At 40.3% G+C, this 20339-nt stretch overlaps 1 protein-coding gene across 7 annotated transcripts in view; it reads left to right on the top strand.

Moving 5' to 3' along the window:
• Positions 1 to 20339, top strand: part of AFAP1 (actin filament associated protein 1) — a 105117-nt gene that overhangs the window by 34612 nt on the left and 50166 nt on the right. For all 7 annotated transcript variants that reach the window (XM_061587504.1, XM_061587496.1, XM_061587523.1 and 4 more), the window contains 3 exons: positions 5693 to 5801; positions 7456 to 7667; positions 10368 to 10547. In XM_061587504.1, the coding sequence (XP_061443488.1) occupies positions 5693 to 5801; positions 7456 to 7667; positions 10368 to 10547 (501 nt within the window). The remainder of the gene's footprint in view (positions 1 to 5692; positions 5802 to 7455; positions 7668 to 10367; positions 10548 to 20339) is intronic.

Below are 20339 nucleotides of genomic sequence, written 5' to 3'. Positions count from 1 at the left end.
AAAATAGGGCTTTCTGGGGGTGGGGAATGGGCTGAGATGAGCTCGCATTGAATCCGTTGGATCCTGAACTGGCCTTGCTGCTACGTAACACCATCAGGTCCAGTCTGGGTCCAGTTGCTGTGCCAACTCCAGGTGCCTTCTCCTTCTGCCATGGCAGCTGTGGCCCCAACCCTCCATAAAGCACTTCCAAGCTGCAGGTTGCTCCCTTAGTCATTCTTAGAATAGAACTACTGGTTTTAGTAGGGTCTGCCTTAAACATGACTCTGGATCCAACCCTATTTATTTAAATTTCTACCTAAAAGCAACAAAATATTATTCAGCAATGAACTGACAAAAAATTAAAAAAATAACTACTGGACAATGATTTTCACATGAGGTCTCAGAAATCTCTTCATTTCATATACAACAAAAATACTTGTTTTAACATCTTGTTGAGATTTAATTTGAACCTTATGAAATATTACTATTTCTTCAACAGATAACTAGTTTGCTATGTTCTTTCTGAGAGCTATTTAAGATGTGAAAGCTTGTTCACTAGGATTACTTGCCATATCTTTCTTCCTCATTCCTCTACTGATAAAACAATTTGACTTTCACTTTTAGCCAATACTGTTCTTAACAGATTAATCTAACTGCCATTGAAATGAATTTGCATGGTGAATATTCCTGAAATTTTGTTTGTGTTTTCAGTTAATGTATTATACTTGTATTTGATACACCCAATTATATTTTTTTTAGTATTTGATATCTGCCAGTTAATATTTTGCAGTAATTGATAGTTGATATGCAGTAATCAATCACAATGGTTTTCACACTTCTGCCTTCAAAAAATAATTGCCACATCAGCACATGCCAAGGAATCTCTCTGTGTCTTCCATAAATTTCTGAACATTGCAGAAAATGCTGGAGAATGTACTTGGCCTTATACTCGGCTCACACCAGACATTCCTGTGGCTGCACATTGCAGACCAAGATCAGTAGTGGTGGGTGAGCTATCTTTTGTAGCTACCTTTTCAAAGAACTCAGGGTGCCCTGGAACATATCGTGAAAACCACTGTTACAATATACCTGACAATATTTTATGGTTGGAATGCCATTGTATTTAATATATTATTTAATATATTAGACAGTATTTGATAGTTGAATTGGTGCTCACAGTAGTGTTTAAAGCCTTAAATAATTTAGATCCCAAATGTCTGAAAGACCGCCTTCTTCCCTACAGACCCTCTTGGGTGTTGAGAGGAGCAGAGGGGGCCCATTTGGTATTTCTGCCACACTCAAAGACTTGGGGGTGGCATTCTGGAGGATGGCATTCTCTGTGGCAGCCCCTAATTTGTGGAACTCCCTCCCCACCGAGGTGTGTCTGGCAACTTCACTGTACAGTTTTTGGTGAATGCTGAAGACACACCTCTTTACTCTGACCTTTGACACCTGAGATGTATATTTTTGGAACCTACACTTTTGTTGTGATGTGATTTTAGATTGTTTATAACTGTTTTTAATGATGCATTTTAAAACTGGGACCTTTGAGTGAAGGGTGGGCAATAAATCTAAATAATATAATTATTTTTATCTTACAGCATTTGATAGACTATATTTGTTACTATTAAGTATCTTACAGCATTTCGTAGATAACATAAACTGATAATTAGTATTTTGACTGTTGACTATTTATTTGGATAATTTATGTATCATATTTAAACAAATATGACAGCATTTTAGAATATAAATTGTCATCTTAAATAAAAAACAAAAATTCCAGAGGATTGCTATAGTCTATTAAACAGAATTAACAACTACAGAAAGCATCCTATTTAGCATCAAAATAAACATTATGCATAAAAATCAGCTACAAAAATACAAGGAGAATTGCACATTGTAAAACATAGGAAACAGCTAAACAAAGTATCCTCTAAACATCAGAAAATAGAATATTAGAAATGAAAAGCAACTAAAAAGTATACTTTATATTTTAAATAACATGATTAACAATTAGACAAGACAAAATTCAGCTCATTCTTTCCACCACCATATGCCAAATCAATCATACAATTAAGCAAACTAATCCAATTAGCACAGCACAACTAAAATCCATTCTGTTCCACTTAAGCGCTCCCATACATAATCAACACACTCGCATCAACAAAACACATAAACACTCTAAAAACAATACTCTCACACTTATTATTCTAGTACACTCTCAAATTGCACTCCACATGCTCTGCAATCACTCTCATAATACACTCTCACATCCTCAATCAACAACCCACTCCAATGTATACTCCGTGAGAGCAAGATAGTCCTGAACAAATACTGACATACAAGCATGCAGTAATACATAAACATCCCCCTAAATAAAACATTCATACCAAGCACTCCCCTTGGTCTCTCATGGGGGGAATCAATCCTTAGTAAGAGGCTCTCATTGAAGGGGTTATAGAAAACACTTTCTCCAACCCCAACCCCCAATAAAGCATTCATACAAAGCACTCACCTCTCACTGGGTCTGTGTGGCATCCACCCGAGAGTTCTGAAAGAACTCAAATGTGAGATTGCTCATCTTCTAACAAAAATATGTAACTTGTTCCGTAGATCTGCCTCCATACCTGAGGACAGTTCTCCTAATGGTGGGAGGTAGAAAGTGGAGTTTCCCCAAGGATCAGTATTGGGTCCTGTGCTTTTTAACTTGTTCATAAATGATCTAGAGTTAGGGGTGAGCAGTGAGGTGACCACGTTTGCTGATGATACTAAATTGTTCAGGCTTGTTAAAACAAACAGGGATTGCGAAGAGTTCTAGAAGGACTTCTTCAAACTAAATGAATGAGTGGTAAAATGGCAAACACAATTCAGTGTAAACAAGTGTAAAGTTATGCATATTGGAGCAAAATGTAATTTGAGATATATACTCACTGGGTATGAACTGGTGTGATTGACTAGGAATGAGATCTTGGAGTCATAGTGGATAGCTCAATGAAGATGTCGACCCAGCGTGCAGTAGCTGGGATAAAGGCAAATCCCATGCTAGGGATAATTAGGAAAGGCATTGAAAATGAAACCGCTGATATCGTAATACCGTTATATGCATCTATGATGTGGCCACATTTGGAATACTGTGTACAATTCTGGTCACCTCACCTAAAAAAGAGTTGGAAAAGGGCAACCAAAATGATCAAGGGAATGGAGTGAATCCCCTATGTGGAAAGGTTGCAACAATTGGGGCTTTCTAAAGAAAAGGTGAGCGAGAGGGGACCTGATAGAAATGTATAAAATTATGGACAAAGAAAAGTTTGTCTCCCTCTCTCATAACACTAGAACTCACTGACATCGGATGAAGCTGAATGTTGGAAGATTCAGGACAGACAAAAGAAAGTGCTTCTTCACACAGCGCTTCCACAGGAGGCAGTGATGGCCACTAACTTTGATGGTTTAAAAGAGAATTAGCATTGTCCTCCATGAATTTTTCTATCAGTGGCTATTAGCCATGATGGCTGTGCTCTCCCTCGAAGTATGCTTCTGAATACCAGTTGCTGGAAACATCAGGGAAGGATAGTGCTTTTGTGCTTACATCATGCTTGCGGGCTGTTGGGACATCTGCTTGGCCACTGGAGAACAGGATGCTGGGTTAGATGGCCCACTGGCCTGATTCCACTGGCTCTCCTGATGATCTTATGTTCATATACTCTTATCTCTTCAAACTTGATTGAACCTGATTTCACTTCTTTTGTGGTACATATAACTTTTTTTTTTAAAAACAAAGCCTGCATGTTTATTGCAGCTAAATGACTCATCTAGGCATATTTTGCTGTGGGCCATCTCTGAAACTCCTGCTACATCTTAGCGTTGGATTCATATGATTCTTAATAAATTAGACAAGTGCTTAGATAATTTTATTTCTGAATATTTAACATATTTGTATTTCCATTTAAAATTACAAACATTTGTATTATTTTTGCCAACTACCTTGTCCTAAGTAGAGATGTAAAATTTCCATCAATTTTGAAGCCATGGAAAAAACTGGTTTTTTTCCAGAAAAAAATGGAATTTTTTGGAAAAGTTGAAAAAATGCAATATTAGCACTTTTTACAGATTGAAAGTCACTTTGTTACTTCAGGAACATCAAATGTAATTATGTAGAAGTTGGTTTGGCATAAAGTTATCACATTTGGTATATTAAAAGTACATTTTATTCAATTATTACAAATTGAATTTATTTTTTTAAATTTTTACTTTTTTTTGTAACAAATGGATCTACAAGATCCTGAACTGTAAGGAACACCTGAACTGTAAGTAACCTCTTTTGTTTTGCCAGTTTATGAGCAGCAGGCAAAAAACAATTAAAAAACCCAGAAGAAACCATCAACATTAATAACAAAGAAAATTATTTATGTCTCCACTAGTCCTCCACAGTGTCAAGCAGACATAAAGCATCCACTCTCATAAAAAGAATGAAGAAAAGGGGGGGGGCAAGATTCAATGAAACATTTTATTCATCATACTAAAATAAACATTCCATAATCAAATTTTTCTTCATTTTCTCAATTTTTCCAATTTTTCAGAAAAAAAAACAAAAAAGGCTTCAGAAAAAATGGGGAAAAACTGTTTTTTTTCTTAATTTTTCCAGTTTTTTCCCAGGCCTTCACATCTCTAATCCTAGGGGGGTGTCCCATGGGCCATAGGAAGCATCAGATCTCCCCCTCCAAGGGCAGAGACAGAACTCCAGCCTTGCAGAGGGAGATCCAATGTCTTATTCATTTATTACATTTTTATCCCACCTTTCCTGCAAGGAGATCAAGGTGGCATACATCGTTCTCCTCTCTCTCCATTTTATCCTCACAACAACCCTGTGAGGTAGGCTAGGCTAAGAAACTGTGACTGGCCCAAAGTCACCCATCAAGTTTCTTGGCTGAGTGGGGGATTTAAACCCTGGTCTTCCAGGTCCTAGTCCAACACTGTAACCACTACACCACACTGGCTCTCCCTGAATTCCTCCTCCCTGTCACGGAAACTTGCATGGCCCTTGCCCTACCAATGCTGGGTCTTTTTGTTGGGAGTAGACTAAGGGAAGAGCTGGATCGAAGGATCAAATGTATTTCTGGCCCCCCAACGTGTACCTAGACCAGGGGATAAACTATGTCAGCCCTGGAGGTGGCCTAGTTCAGTCCTTTTTATCTCCCTCCCAGTTGTTTCCAATGGAAGGGAAATAGTTAAAGAAAAAATAGAAAAGGCTGGAGGGACACAGGAGCACTCTTCTACCCTCCTGATAAGACTGACATGCCATTGGATGAGTGGTTTAACTGTCGTCAGTTCTCCTTCATCCACACCTTAGGATTGCAGCTTTAAAGTAGTTAATTAATTTTCGGCTTTATAGAATCCATAATAATTGCATATCCCTAATTTGTTACATATTGTCTTGATGTGGAAGAATTTGGAGTATAGTTCTGTGCTGCTAAATAGTGGGTAAATCATTTAGAACACATTTCTCTATTTTAAGTGTTGCTGCTACCTTAGAAGAAAAACCACCCTTGGGGGTTGGGAATGGTCAGCTGTGATTGCACAGAAGGTGCATTGAAAATTTAAATTTCCATTTGGGATTCCTGAAGAAGTCATAAGATCTGAAAACCACATAAAATAGCGTTTCTTTGTTATGTTTTATTTGGTTGTTCAATGTGCTTAATTTTTCTCCCCCTTTTAGCCGCCAGATAATGGCCCACCACCGTTACCTTCCTCATCCCTTCCTGAAGGTTACTATGAAGAGGCAGTGCCACTCAGTCCAGGAAAGGCTCCAGAATACATTACATCCAGTAAGTAAAAGATACACTCAAGAGAGTGCAAAAAAAGTTTATTTTTCAGTAATGTTTACTTTTAGAACATAAAATCAAGGGCAAACACAAACAACAACAGACAATACATAAGTTTAAATTTCTGTATGAAACTGAGACCTGTTTTTAGTTAAGCTAAATTCCATTACACTTGTTAGTAGAATTGGCCAGGTAGTGTTTATTCTGTGACATTTGATCAATATTTTAGGGCTTCCCACTAGGAATTATTTTTACCTACTGTGTACTACTCCTGTACACTACTCAAGTGTTCACAAGTGCCTTGCTGTTACCCAGTAATGATCCAATTTGGCTGTTTTAATGTATCTGTGACTTCATTGGCTACGTATTACCTCCAGTGTTATAGATAGTATGCCTCTGAGCATCAGTTGCTGTGGATCATGAGCAGGAGAGGGCTATTGTTTATGGATTTCCATGGTCATCTGGTTGGTCACTGTGAGAACAGAATAATTGACTAGATGGGCCTTTGGTCTAATGCAGCAGGACTCTTCCTATGTCCTTATGACTTTGCCAAAACAGACCACAGAATGCTCACTAATGAATAGTTGTACTGGAGCCCAGGGGACTAATGGTTCACTCCTGTTGTTGAGCCTTAGTCAAACTCCAAGACAGCCCACAGCTGGGGGTCACTTTGCAGAGCTTTCAGACAAGGATCAAAGGGCATAAAAAGATGTGGTCAGAGACAGAGTGGGGTGGGGTCAGGTTCTAGATGGAGCAGGAAAGACAAGACAAGGGAGTCTGGCTGTTTGATGAGAAGAATTGATCAGGCTGTGGAGCTGAAGTGGATGGAAGTCTTAACTGGCATGTAGTGTCATGCCAGTATTCAGCCTAGAGGGCACCCTTGATTCACAGAACTAATCTGCCTGGTTTGGTGATGGACTAGAGTGCTGGTGTTGAAGAAGGTAAGACACCAGAGACTGGCTGCTGGTACAAAAATAATTGTTTTGTTGCTTTGATGGCTGACTAATTCTAAGTACATATTATTTGTTTTTATTTATTTATTATTTGATTTATATCCTACCCTTCCTCCTAGCAGGAGCCCAGCAGGAGCCCAGTGACTTATACAGTGTGGTTGAAATGAGTGAGATTGTGGGCTCACTTAAGAATGTCCCATTGAATTCACTGGGACATCGGGTAAACACATATAGGATCAGATTGTGGGGCTGCACAGCCTGATTAAATGTTTCACTTCTCATGGGTATATAAAACTTGTTTTATGTAAAAGGAGATTTTGGCCTGGGGTTGGCCAGTTTTCAGACCAGCATTTTCCTTCTCACACTGTGAGAGGACAAGGCCCTTAAACATTCTGCCAAAGCTTCATTGTAATGTTTTTTAGTTACTAAGGCTTTGGCTATTTTTTGTAAGCTAACATTGCTAGTCACAATGGGATGCAAAATACCTGCATTAAACTGACATTATAAATGTGATTATTCAATAAGAAGTTAACGCAATAGAATTAAATCTATTGATCTTTTAATCTTTTAAGAAGATGTAGTTTTCTTTCAGCAGACAAAAGATCACTCTGAACAGGACTGCTCTTTTCCAAATGTTTCTTTGTTGGAATATGCTATTTGGTTGACTTTATCTTAATAGAACCCACCCCACTTCTGTCTTTAAGATTATGATTCTGATGCTATGAGCAGCTCTTACGAGTCTTATGATGAAGAGGATGAGGATGGGAAAGGGAAAAAAATGAGACATCAATGGCCTTCTGAAGAAGCATCAATGGACCTTGTTAAGGATGCTAAAATCTGTGCGTTCCTTTTAAGAAAGAAGCGATTTGGACAGTGGACTAAACTGCTTTGTGTGATCAAAGAAAACAAACTACTGGTAACTAAATTTTATTGCCTTTTAGTGAGAATGCCAGTTACAATGTAATCAAGCCCTGGAAAGCTAGAAAAATAACAGAACTATTTCAGGCCCCATTTTTAGGAAATTGAAGGAATGGGTTGTCATAGATTTGTGCTAAAGAAAGAAGGGGTGAGGATGAGATACTGGTATCTAAAAAGCAAGTTAGACTATCCCAGTACACTGTGCAAGGAAGCAACCAATGCAACTCACCTGCTAAATAGTCACTGGACAAAAGTGCTAGCCTTCTGTCCAGAAAGTCTTCTGGTCTGACTTCATTCAGTAATGATGAGGTGCTTGTGATTATGCGGCCAACCATGTGTTGCCTTGCCCTTCTTGGCTTATTAAAGTTTGCCGAGAGGGTATGTCTGGGTGGATCTAGGATGTTGTCAACACATCTTTGTGGGAGGGAGTGGGTCCACCCTAGATTCTTTGGCTTGTGAGAACTACCATCTGGTCACAAATACCAACTTTTCCAGGAAGGCGATCAAGAATTGTGGTGTGACAGTTGCAAGTACTCTTGGATGAAACTGATTATTTTGACCCATCCCAATCTGGGTTCAGGCCTGGTTATGGGACTGAATCTGCCTCGGTTGCCCTGATGGATGACCTTTGTCAGGAGAATCACAGGATTTATTGATTTATATACTGCTTATATGCCAAAATGGTTTCTCAGCGATTTACAACATAAAATCAGTTGTAGAAGACATACATAATTAAAATATCCAATTGCAATTCAGAACTTTAAAACATCCTTATTTAAAATGTACAATAAAACAAACAAGTTAAAAATATGACAATTAAAACAGTTAAAAATAATCAATCAAACCGGTTAATAAAATCAGAAGTTCAAGTGCAGGGGGACACTTGCCTAAACAGGTGTGTCTTCAGGAGCTGATGGTCAGTTATCTCTTGGTCAGTTGTTCTGTGAGGTGCCTTGGTGTTATCCTGTTGCCAATGCTATTTAATATCTACACGAAGCCATTGGGAGTTATAATTGGGAGATTTGGGACAATGTATCATCAGTATGCTGATGACCCACTCTATTTCTCTGTAACGTACGAATTGGGAAAGGCCATGCAAGACGTGGACTGCTGCCTGGACTCAATAGTGGACTAGATAAGGGCCAGCAAACTTGACTCTGAATCCTAGCAACACAGAGGTGTTCTGGGTGAGCAGTCCTGAGTCCAGATAATTGGTCAATTGCCTGCTTTGAATGGAATTGTACTCCTCCTGAAGGAGCAGGTTCATAGTCTGGGGATGCTCCTGGATCTATCTCTGTCACAAGAGGCCCAGGTGACCTCAGTAGCTAGGAGTGTTTTTTACTAGCTTAGGTTGGTAAAACAACTATGGACGTAGCTGGACTGGGATAGCCTGATCATTGTAATCCATGCACTGGTCATCTCCAGATTAGATTTCTGCAATGCGCTGCGTGTGGGGTTGCCCTTGAGTTTGACTTGGAAGCTGTAGCTATTGCAAAATGCAGTGGCTCAACTGCTCATTGGGACAGAATATCACCATCGTATTACAACACTGCTGAAATAATTGCACTGGCTGCCAATTACTGGCCCTGGTGTACAAAGCCCTAAACAACAAAAACGTATAATTATTTTTTTCCATTTCATTTCATTAATGAATTACTTCTCATGAAGTATCCCAAAGCACTTTACAATATAATAACAAATAAAACAGTTACATATATAAAACAATTTGCATATATATCAATTATGAACATAAAAAACAGTTTAAAACAATAGCACATACATTAAATCAGTTCAATTCCAAGATAGATACCAACTGGGATAAAGATTTTAGAAGACTTGTTGAAAGAGGAATGTCTTTAGCAGCCGCCGAAAAGACAGCTTGGGATTCAGATGCACAAAAGACCATCTTATCTCTTATATACCCAGCTGATCACAGCACTATGCAGGAGAGGACATCCTGCAGATACCACCTTATTAGGAAGTCAGTTCTGCACAATGTTGGAATCAGACCTTTAATGTGGTTGCACCTGTCCTTTGGAACTTCCTCCCATTGCATATCAAACAGGCACCATCTCTACTGTCTTTTTGGTGCCTGTTGAAGACTTTCCTCTTTCAACAAGCCTTCTAAGAGGAAATGTTTATCCCACTCTGTACCTGTATTGGATTTGCAATTTCTTTTATATATGTAATTGTTTCAGCTGTTATAATATAGGAAATTGTTTAATTGTTTTTATGTAAGCAGTTGTTTTATATATGTTTTTTATTGTATTGTGAAATTGCTTCGAGATGCATTCCTTCACTTGAAGTCAGTTACATGCCCTCAACATGTATATGGTTTGTTGTTTTGAGAGGTATGTCAAACTTGATCAGTCAAGTAGAGGCCTGGTGGAAACATAATTAGTACTGCAAGTTACTGATAACAGAATTTCACAGCAACAAAATGCCTTGCCACAGTGCAAAAGTTTTGTAATTTAGAGTACCTGGTTTCAGCTGGGTCTTCAGTTTCATTAATAGTTGCTAGCAACAAATTTTGTAGTTATTTTAAAAACCATAATGTTTCAAAATAATTGTGTTAAGGTTGATTTTGGTGATCTCTGATTGGTGGAAAGATGAAGCAAATGGGTTTTATGTTTTTAAACTGGAGTTGCTTTTTGCTCATAATGCTTTGTCCTCACAGCATTCTTAATTGTGTCTTTAGTGCTATAAAAGTTCCAAGGACCAGCAGCCTCAGATGGAACTGTTGTTGAGTGGCTGCAATATTACATATATTCCCAAAGACAGTAAAAAGAAGAAGCACGAGCTGAAAATCACACACCAAGGGCAAGATGCTCTAGTGCTTGCTGTACAGAGCAAGGAGCAGGCAGATCAGTGGCTGAAGGTAAGTACTACAATTTTAATCAGTTCCATTTCTCAAGATTCTAACAGTGATCTTGGTGTCATTGAGTGGTGATGAATAAAAGTGTGTTTAAAAATGTGAAATCTTAATATATCAGAGTTAATTTGAAGGTTTGTGTGAAGTGTTGGTACAGTTCCATCACTTGGCCCATTGTAGCATGAGAATTAAATCCCCTAGCATACTTAAGCCATACATAATATTTCCATCTGCTCCTGTCTTGTCATCTAATTTTCTTTCGCAGCATCTCCTTTTTGACCTTTATTTTTTTCCCTGTTCATATGCCTGGTTGTGAAATAGAAGGTGTAATTATTTAGATTTCAGCAAAGTGATCTGAAATAGTTGAAATGTAAATACAGTAGTCCTAGTTTAGCTAAAGTTAGTCCTGGCTCACTCATTCCATTGCTTTTGTTGGGATTTAGTTACAAGCAATTGTAGCTTGGCTACCTGTACCTTGCAGAATGTTAGTGTTTTTTTTCTATAGGCAAAACAATCACATTTTAGAAAAACAAAGGCACAATTATTACGTTAGTATTTTAGATCCTATAATACACTTGATTTTTTCCTGTCCAAGAGACCTGGGTAGTGTCCATATTTTGAAATCTGACTCCATGCTGACACAACACAGTAGAAAGGCAGGTAATTAATTTGGACAAAAAGTTGTCCTTGACTTCAGACACTGACTAAGCAAAGAGCCCAATGCTACTAGTCCGATCAAGGCCCTTTTGCATCAGAGGAGGCAAATGACTAATTCGCTCAATTTTTCATGTAATTCCCCCTCGTTTGAGATGTTGAAGCCTACTCTAGTTTCAGAAAGGCTCTCAGGCAAAGTAACTTTTCTCCATTTGTTTGTTGAAGTTTACTGAAGCAGTTCATGAAGAATTATTTCCCGTTTGCTTTTGTGTACTGTTTTATTTTCAAATTGACACGTTGATTTGTGCCAATTTATATAAGGAGGCAGCTATATTGTAAGGACAAAAGGGCTGTTTTCATACTGCCTGTTCTGCTGGCAGAGACAAGATAGCCAGCTACAGTAGAAGAGTGTCACATATTTGCAGGCTTTTCTCCTTCTAATTCCACACCTTCCTTAGGAGGGAGCTATTTTTCAGTGCAAGAACTTTCCCGGCATTGAATATCTTCATTAAATACATTTTTAAAAAGCTGCAATTTAGCAACCAAGGTACCTGGTGCTGTCAGACTGTAGTGTGAATATCCCTTTCCCTCTTACCCTGTCCTGGGGTGTACTGTTTGTCTCCTCTAAAGTTTTATGTTTCTAGCAGCAGGTTTCCCATTAACTCTCCACACACTTGGTTGGTGCAGCCCTTTGTTCTTTGTCTCAGGTCTGTCATGTATTGTGTTGTCTTGTCCTGTCTAGAACCCTCCTTTGATGAGATCTCCTCCTATGTGTCCGTCCTCCTTTTCAAGTTGGAGTCCTCTTTTGAATAAGTATGTTTTGGAGCTCTCCTAGTAGCGGTAAGCTTCAGAGACCCTTTGAGCTCTTCTGGAGCCATCCTACTATGTCTGTCCTCTTGTTCTGTTGCCTGTTTCTGTTTTGCCTTGAAGCCTAAGCTCTACTACTGATTCTAACTTCCTATCCTGCCCGCATGGCTGCCCCATTCCAGTTCTAACCTTATATACTTTTTCTAAGTTGCTTTGTGTGAGCATGGATCCTGTACCTACTTATTTGTGCTGGGTTCCTTCCTAATATCCTCCCCTGATCCAGAAAAATCTTTCTACTGCACGTTTCAAGAATTCACGTTGGAATTTCTGATACAGGATTCTCTCTCTTTTGCCTCTGCACACCCAATTTCCTGCTATGAACTATGGGTAATGATGTTGATCTACAAGCTTTATTCAGGTTCCTGCACTATTGTCTGGCTCTTGTTAAAGAATGTTTAAATTATTGGGAACAAGTCATTGATGTAAGAGTGTGTTGCAATATGGCCGTGCTGCTGCCTATCAGTATTCCTACCTATCTTCCTACCTTTTTACCTCTGTCCTTCAATTCTGGCTTGATGAGCTATATATGCCTTTTCTCTGGAGTACTAGGAAGGTTCAGATGAATCAGGCAGGTTTGCTTGTCTGCTTTCCCTGCTCTATGTCTTGATCAGGAACATTTGTGGGGATATAAAAGCTTCTCTTTTTAAAAATGCTCTTCTTTCACCATCTGTATGCACGGCCTTTTCCCTTCATCTCTGAGAGGCACTTCACACAAGGCAGGCTTCCTCAGTATGAGTAGGCAAGACACATGTTATTGTTTCATTCTAGTATTTGAGCATGGATCATGTAGCCAAGAACCCCAAAAACCTTGGTTAAACTTTCTCTGTAGATCTCTATTAGTTCTCTTGTTAAAACATATAAAGGTACAGTTCTGTTAAACTGTTTTTTGCACATTGCTCAGTATTACAGAGGATGTGTTATCTTGTGTAACATGCAATAAAACAAATCTTATTTTTCAGATTTTGCTTTTGTATAAAAGTGGTTGAGTCTAGTGATTTAACTTACCCACTTGCATAATATACACCAGATGTCCTTTTTTTGGCCAACTGTTGGATATTGTGAAGTAATCAACTATGTCTCTATTGTGATAAAATGTTTAGAGAAAGCTTTGTCCCCATCGCCTTTTAGCAGTTGTACTCACTATTTCTTGTCTAGATATTTGTGCTTCATTTTAACTCTGTTCAAAGTAGATGGATAGTAACTGTAGGAGACAGTGTGTTTTAAGATAATGGGTTATAGTGGTATCCAAAGTAGTGCTAAGTGAAGGTCCCATCAGTGCAAGGATTTCTGCTTGTGCAACAGGACTTTTCCCCATCCCCTGCACCCCCATAATCTGTTTTAGGGGTTCCCTAACCCTTTGGAGCAGATTTGGGGAGGGTGTGGGGTGTGCATGGGGGGAGGAGGGGGGAAGTCCCATTGCACAAGTGGAAATCCTTATGCTGACGGACATATTAGTTGGATACTGCCCAATATATGTAAACATAATGTGTTTTCCCATGTGTTTTCATAAGAAAATGGTATTTTTTGCAACATTGTAGAGAACAGCATACACAAAGCTAGTATATTCAGAAAAGCTGTATACTAAAAAAAGCAAACACAAGTCATTCTGTTGATAATTTAATGTCTCAACATTTTATTTAATTTGAAACAAAATAAGAATGGGGATGGGAGGGAGAGAGAAATATGCTTGTCCACATATTGTGATCATAGTACTTCAGTGTGGTGAATCTTAAAGTCATCAGAATACAAATATTTAGCAAATTGATTTTTAATTTAAAGATGGGAAGATATCAACGGGTAGTGTTGGGGGATGAGGTTTCAGACCCTTGGCCCCTCAACTGTGGTGTGCCACAGGGTTCTATCCTCTCTCCCATGCTATTTAACATTTATATGAAACCGCTGGGAGCCATCATCAGGAGTTTTGGGCTGCAGTGTCACCAATATGCAGATGACACGCAGCTCTATCTCTCATTTAAATCTTCACCAGAGTTGGCTGTGGATACCTTGTCCAAGTGCCTGGAGTCCGTAAGTGGATGGATGGGAGAGAACAGGCTGAAGCTGAACCCCAATAAGACTGAGGTATTACTAGTGGGGGACAAGGGAAGGTTGGGTGATTTTGACCTGATACTTAATGGGGTGAGTTTGCCCCTGAAGGACCAGGTCCGCAGTCTCGGGGTCATCTTGGACTCCCAGCTGTCTATGGAGGCTCAGGTTTCTGCAGTGAGCTGGGCAGCTTGGTACCAACTTCATCTAGTACAGAGGCTGCGACCCTATCTTCCCATACATCTGCTCCCACGAGTGATACATGCCCTGATCTCCTCTCGATTAGACTACTGTAATGCGCTCTACGTGGGGTTACCCTTGAAGACGGTCCAGAAACTCTAGCTGGTACAAAATGCGGCGGCACGCTTAATAAAGCAGACCCGCCGCCGCGATCATATCACCCCAGTGTTGATTGAATTACACTGGTTGCCAGTTGTATACCGGGCCCAATTCAAGGTGTTGGTTTTAACCTTTAAAACTCTGTACGGTTCCGGCCCAGTTTATCTGAAGGAGCGCCTCCAGTATCACCAAATATGCCGCCAAACAAGATCAGCCTCACAGGACCTTCTCTCGGTCCCACCGACGTAAGACAGATAGGTTGGTGCGGACCAGGGAGAGGGCTTTTTCGATCGTGGCCCCCACCCTCTGGAACTTACTTCCCTTTGACCTTCGGCATGCCCCCTCCCTGTTGACTTTTCGCCAAGCCTTGAAGACCTGGCTCTTCAGGCAGGCCTATGGGATCTCTGGGGTGGGTTAGGTTTTACACTGTATTAATGTAAGATGGTCTTCAGATGAGATGTTATGATATTAATAATGTGATGATTATGTATATGAGCAGATTGTATTTTATATTGTACGTCGCCCAGAGTGTCCGTTCAGTCGGACAGATGGGCGTCTGCTAAATAAAATTTTATTATTTTTATTATTATTATTTATAAAAGACAGTAGAGACTATAGACGAGAAGGACACTCCAGTGGCGGTGACCTGCAAGGTGTGTACAATGTTTGTTTTCTTGCCTGAGAACAACATGGAGTACAAGTGCAATCTGGTGGTGCTGTTGGAAGAAAAATGAGGGACCTGGAATGGCAGATGGCCACACTGAAGAGTATAAGAAAAGATGAAGAGTTCTTAGATAGAACGCTGGACCAACAGCAGCAAGAGAAGTACAGGAGGTGGAAGTACAACAGCATGTTGAAGCAGAAGAGACTGTTGTGGAGAGGAACAATGAAGTGGAGGAAACTTAGTGGACAAGGGTGACAGTTAGGCACAGAAGAGCTAGAAGACACCCTTCACCGGTGGAACTACGGAACCACTTCCAGGCATTTGAGGATGAGACTAGAGGACAGTCTGCAGAAGAAGAATTACAGGAGACCCCATGCAACAGCGAGCAAGAGGCTGAAGCTCAATCAAGCAGAGGCAATGAAACCATGTCCCACGACAAGAAGAGAGGAGTAGTAGCTGTGGGAGACTCCCTGCAGTGTGGAATTGAAACCCAAGTATGCTGAGAAGATCCATGGACTTGCCAGGTATGCTGCCTTCCTGGAGGACGGATTAGAGATGTGACAGAAGAATTGCCATCACTCATAAAGCCCACTTTCTTCTCATCCATGTGGGTATGAATGATACTGCCAAGCAGAGCTACAAAGAAATCTCGTCAGACTTTGAAGATCTGGAAAGGAAAGGACTTTGGGGCCCAGATAGTTTTTTCGTCATCCTTCCATTTCTTAGAAGACGAGTGGAAAGGGAAAGAAAAATACTCCATGTGAATGACTGGCTATGAAGGTTGTGCCGACGTGAGAGATTTGGATTCTGGGACCACGGACTATACTTCCTGGAAGATGGACTGCTGGCAAGTGATGGGTTGCACCTCACAAGGTCTGGGAAGAATGTGTTTGGCCACAGCATGGAGCCCTTCATAAGGAGGGTTTTAAAGTGAATCCTAAGGGGGAGGGAGATATAAACTTGGTGGTAATGACTAACAAAGGCTTGTGCACAGTAAGAGGAATTGAGGGAATGGCTCTGATGGGGCCCAGTAATAGTCGTCATACAAATGTAGGAAGTAAGCCAGACCATATATCACATGGTCTTTGATGTCTGTATACTAATGCCCAGAGTATGGGAAACAGACAGGATGAATGTGAACTCTCAGTACATTAGAGTAAATATGACTTGACAGGTATAACTGAAACTCGGTGGGATGACTCACATGACTAGAATACAGCAATTGAAGGATATAACTTGTTCGAAAAGAACAGAAGGAATAGAAAGGGAGATGAAGTTGTGCTATATGTTAAAAACTATGCATCTCTGCACAGAAATACAGGAGGATGAGCTTGGCAGCTCCACCAAAAGTATCTTGATTAAAATAAATGGTACAAGGAATAAAAGGATCAATCAATCAAGGAGAAGACAAGGATGAAACTTTTACAAAGCAAATTGTCAATGTTTTGAGGAGGCATGATGTGATAGTAATGGGGGACTTCAATTACCCCAGTATCTCTGTTGGGAGATAAATTCTGCCAAACACGGCCCCTCCAAGAAATTCCTGACTTATGTTGGAGATCACTTTCTCCTACAGAAAGTGCAGGAAGCAATTAGAGGATCAGGTATCCTTGACTTAATTCTAACCAATAGAGATGACTTAGTGGATGAAGTGGCAGTTACGGGAACTCCGGGGGAGAGTGACTACGCTATACTTGAGTTCTCTATTTTAAAGGAAGCAAAAGCTGAGAGTAGTCATATGCATACCCTGGACTTCACAAAAGCCAATTTTAATAAACTCAGAACAATGGTAAGTAAGATTCCATGGCAAACAACCCTAATGAGAAAAGGAGTCCAAGATGGGTGGGAGTTTCTAAAACAGGATTTCTAAAAGCACAATGGCAAACAATTCCATCAAGGAAAAAAGAGGGAAGACTGCAGAAGCAGCCAATGTGACTTCACAGAAAGCCTAGAGATGATATGAGATCAAAAAGGGACACATACAGGAAGTGGAAGAAAGGTCAGGTCACAAAGTACAGACAGGTAGTATGGAATTGCAGGGATGACGTCAGGAAGGCTGAAGCTGAGAATAAGCTGAAGTCAGCGAGAGATGCTAAAAGCAACAAAAAAAGCTTTCTTCAGGTACATCCATAGTAAAAGACAGAGAAAAGAAATGATGGTACAGCTACACAGTGAGGATGGGAAAATGATAGCAGATGACAAAGAAAAGGCAGAAGTGCTCAATTCCTACTTTGGCTCAGTCTATGACCCTCCTGGTAAATGTGAAGTTGAAGGGGCAGGATTGCAGGTTGAGATTGATAGACAAATGGTCAAGGAATACCTAGTCACTTTCAATGAGTTCACATCTCCAGGGCCAGATGAACTGCATCCTAGAGTATTGAAAGAACTGGCTGAAGAACTTTCAGAACCACTGTCTATTATCTTTGTGAAATTGTGGAAGATGGGTGAAGTGCCGGATGACTGGAGGAGGGGTAATGTAGTCTCTATCTTCAGAGAGGGAAAAAAGGAGGAACCTGGGAACTATAGACTAGTCAGTCTGACATCTATCCCTGGGAAAATTCTAAAGCAGATTATAGAGGTCAGTCTGTAAGTACCTTGAAAACAATGCAGTGATTACTAGATGCCAACATGGTCAGTCTGTAAGTACCTTGAAAACAATGCAGTGATTACCAGATGCCAACATGGATTTATCAAGAACTAATCCTGCCAGACTAACCTTATCTCATTTTTTGATCAGGCAAGCTCCCTAGTAGACTGTGGGAATGCTGTGGACATAATATATCTCAATTTCAGCAAAGCTTTGACAAACTGTCCCATGATATTCTATTTAGCAAGCTAGTTAAATGTGGGCTGGATGGAACAACTATCAGGTGGATCCACGTTTTGCTATAGAATTGTACTCGATAAGAGTGCTTGCCAGTGGTTCCTTATCAAATTGGGGGAAGGTAACAAGTAGGGTACTGCAGGGCTCGGTACTGGGTCCAGTGCTCTTCAACATTTTTATTAATGACTTGGATGAGGAGGTGCAGGGAATGCTTATCAAATTTGCAGGTGATACAAAATTGGGAGTGGTAGCTAATACCTTGGAAGACAGAAACAAAATTCAAAGGGGTCTTGATAGGCTGGAGCATTGGCCTGAAAACAACAGAATGAAATTTAACAAGGATAAGTGCAAAGTTCTACACCTAGGAAGAAAAACACACACGCAGAGTTGTAAGATGGGGACTACTTGGCTCAGCAATACTAAACGTGAGAAGGATCTTGGGATTGTTGTTGATCACAAACTGAATATGAGTCAACAGTGTGACATGGCTGCAAAAAAGGCAAATGCTGTTTTAGGCTGCATTAACAGAAGTATAGTTTCCAAATCACGTGAAGTACTGGTCCCCCTCTATTCGGTACTGGTTAGGCCTCATCTTAAGTACTGTGTCTAGTTCTGGACACCACACTTTAAGAAGGACTGATTTCTTACAAGAGTAGAACAAGTACTATGTGGCACTCGTAACATGGAAAGCACACCTTGAACTTGGCCAGTCACTTTGAACTGGCAACCAGTGCAGATTTCAGAGCAGAGGTATTATGTGCTGACAGGATCTCACTCGTGTTGGTAATCATGCTGCAGCATTCTGCACTAACTGCAGCCCCCAGGTCAGGTTGTGCTGCATGGGGTTCTGTGACCTTGGTTGTCTGGTTGCCAGGATTCTTTAAGTTTTGGTTATGGCTAGGAACCCTTACTAGTTATGGTATGCTGAGTTTTCTGCGTTACTCACAGGAATCTTGTTGAGGTAAGTATGGTATTGTATTTAGGAAATCATCACTGTCTTCTGTTTTTCTTTTTCTGTTTGCATTTCATTTACCTATGACCTCACTCTCTTACATTCATAGAAGCAACAACAGTGGTTCCATGTGCTCAGCTCAACCCGCATAAACCCACTGATGATGCACCTTGTTGTTTGCATGATAATATGTTTCTTGCCCAATAGTGGTAAAAGAGAATTCACATACTAGGAAGTGTGGCTTCAATTGCTATTGTTTCCAAGCTACTGCCTGTGAAGGTAGACCAAACCATGTCTGTTTTCTCTCTGTCAATTACTACTCACTGGAATTAGGTTGGCTGTCAAAGTGAGTTTATAGCAGCCCACATGGTAGGCAGAAAAGGGTAGAGAATCTTTTTAACTCTTACCCATTTCTGAAACCTCTCTCTGCAGTGAAGGGTCAAATCTTTAAAGAAGCTTGAGGCAGCCACGTTAAAAAGCAGGCAGGGTATTCCAGGCAGGGGATTGCCGACTCTGCTTTGATATCAATATCTTTGCAGAGGATCCATAGACAAGCCTTACCAGCACAATCCTAACTATATCTATTCAGAAGTAAGACCTATTGTGCTCTATGGGGCTTAGTCCATTAGTAAGTGCGTTTAGAATTGCAGCCTTCAGGGGCATCCATCTTTTCTCCTGATTGTTCCCATTTAACATCTCCACAACAGTAGCCTCCCTTCTTCCTACAATGGCCTTCTGGTGGCTGGCCTAGCCTGAGGGCATTTTTACCCTTCCTGTCAGAAGCACTTAGGCTAGATTAAATGTCCCCTGTCCAGGCTTCCTAGTAGGTGAGAAGGAATGATCCTGTCACTTCAGCTGGACCTGGGAACACCCTCTTTTAGCTAAGATTTCTATCTGAATTTCTGATCTGAAAGGGTTGTTTTACTTGAATGGTATGCTCCAAGCAACTGTGGTTGATGCTTAATGTGTCATGCTTAATGACATCACTAGGGCTCATCCTTGAAATCTCAGGGTTTGGAAAGCTTCTGACCTGGCAACTCTAAACAGGATTGTTTTTCAAGGAATTGGTGTCCCCCCTTCCCAGGTTTCCTCCTTAGAAGTTTTTTGTTTTTTTCAAGCACCACCTGCTTTCACCTGAACATTATCCTTTGCAGAATATTCAAAATCCACTAACCCAAGACACTGAGGTCAACTAGAGATGGTTAAGTACAGAATTAAAGTAGCACCAGCACTGAACAGAACTGGAATGAATATATGTTGTAAAATTATCAGTGGCAGTTTAGGCACACATTTTCTTGAGTATTCTTGACCCCAAGATATGCAAACATTGTGATAGCCCCAACTATAGCTGTTAGTTCTTTGGCTGGGGCAAGAATCTAGCATAGCCTCTTTTTTCAATAGTGTAGTTACAGGCAAACGGCCAGTTGGAACGTAAGTATTTCTGGTGAGTCTGGT

Source organism: Rhineura floridana, chromosome 1 (assembly GCF_030035675.1).
Source record: "Rhineura floridana isolate rRhiFlo1 chromosome 1, rRhiFlo1.hap2, whole genome shotgun sequence".
NCBI classification, from domain to species: domain Eukaryota; kingdom Metazoa; phylum Chordata; class Lepidosauria; order Squamata; family Rhineuridae; genus Rhineura; species Rhineura floridana.
This window is presented reverse-complemented; position numbering and strand designations above follow the sequence as displayed.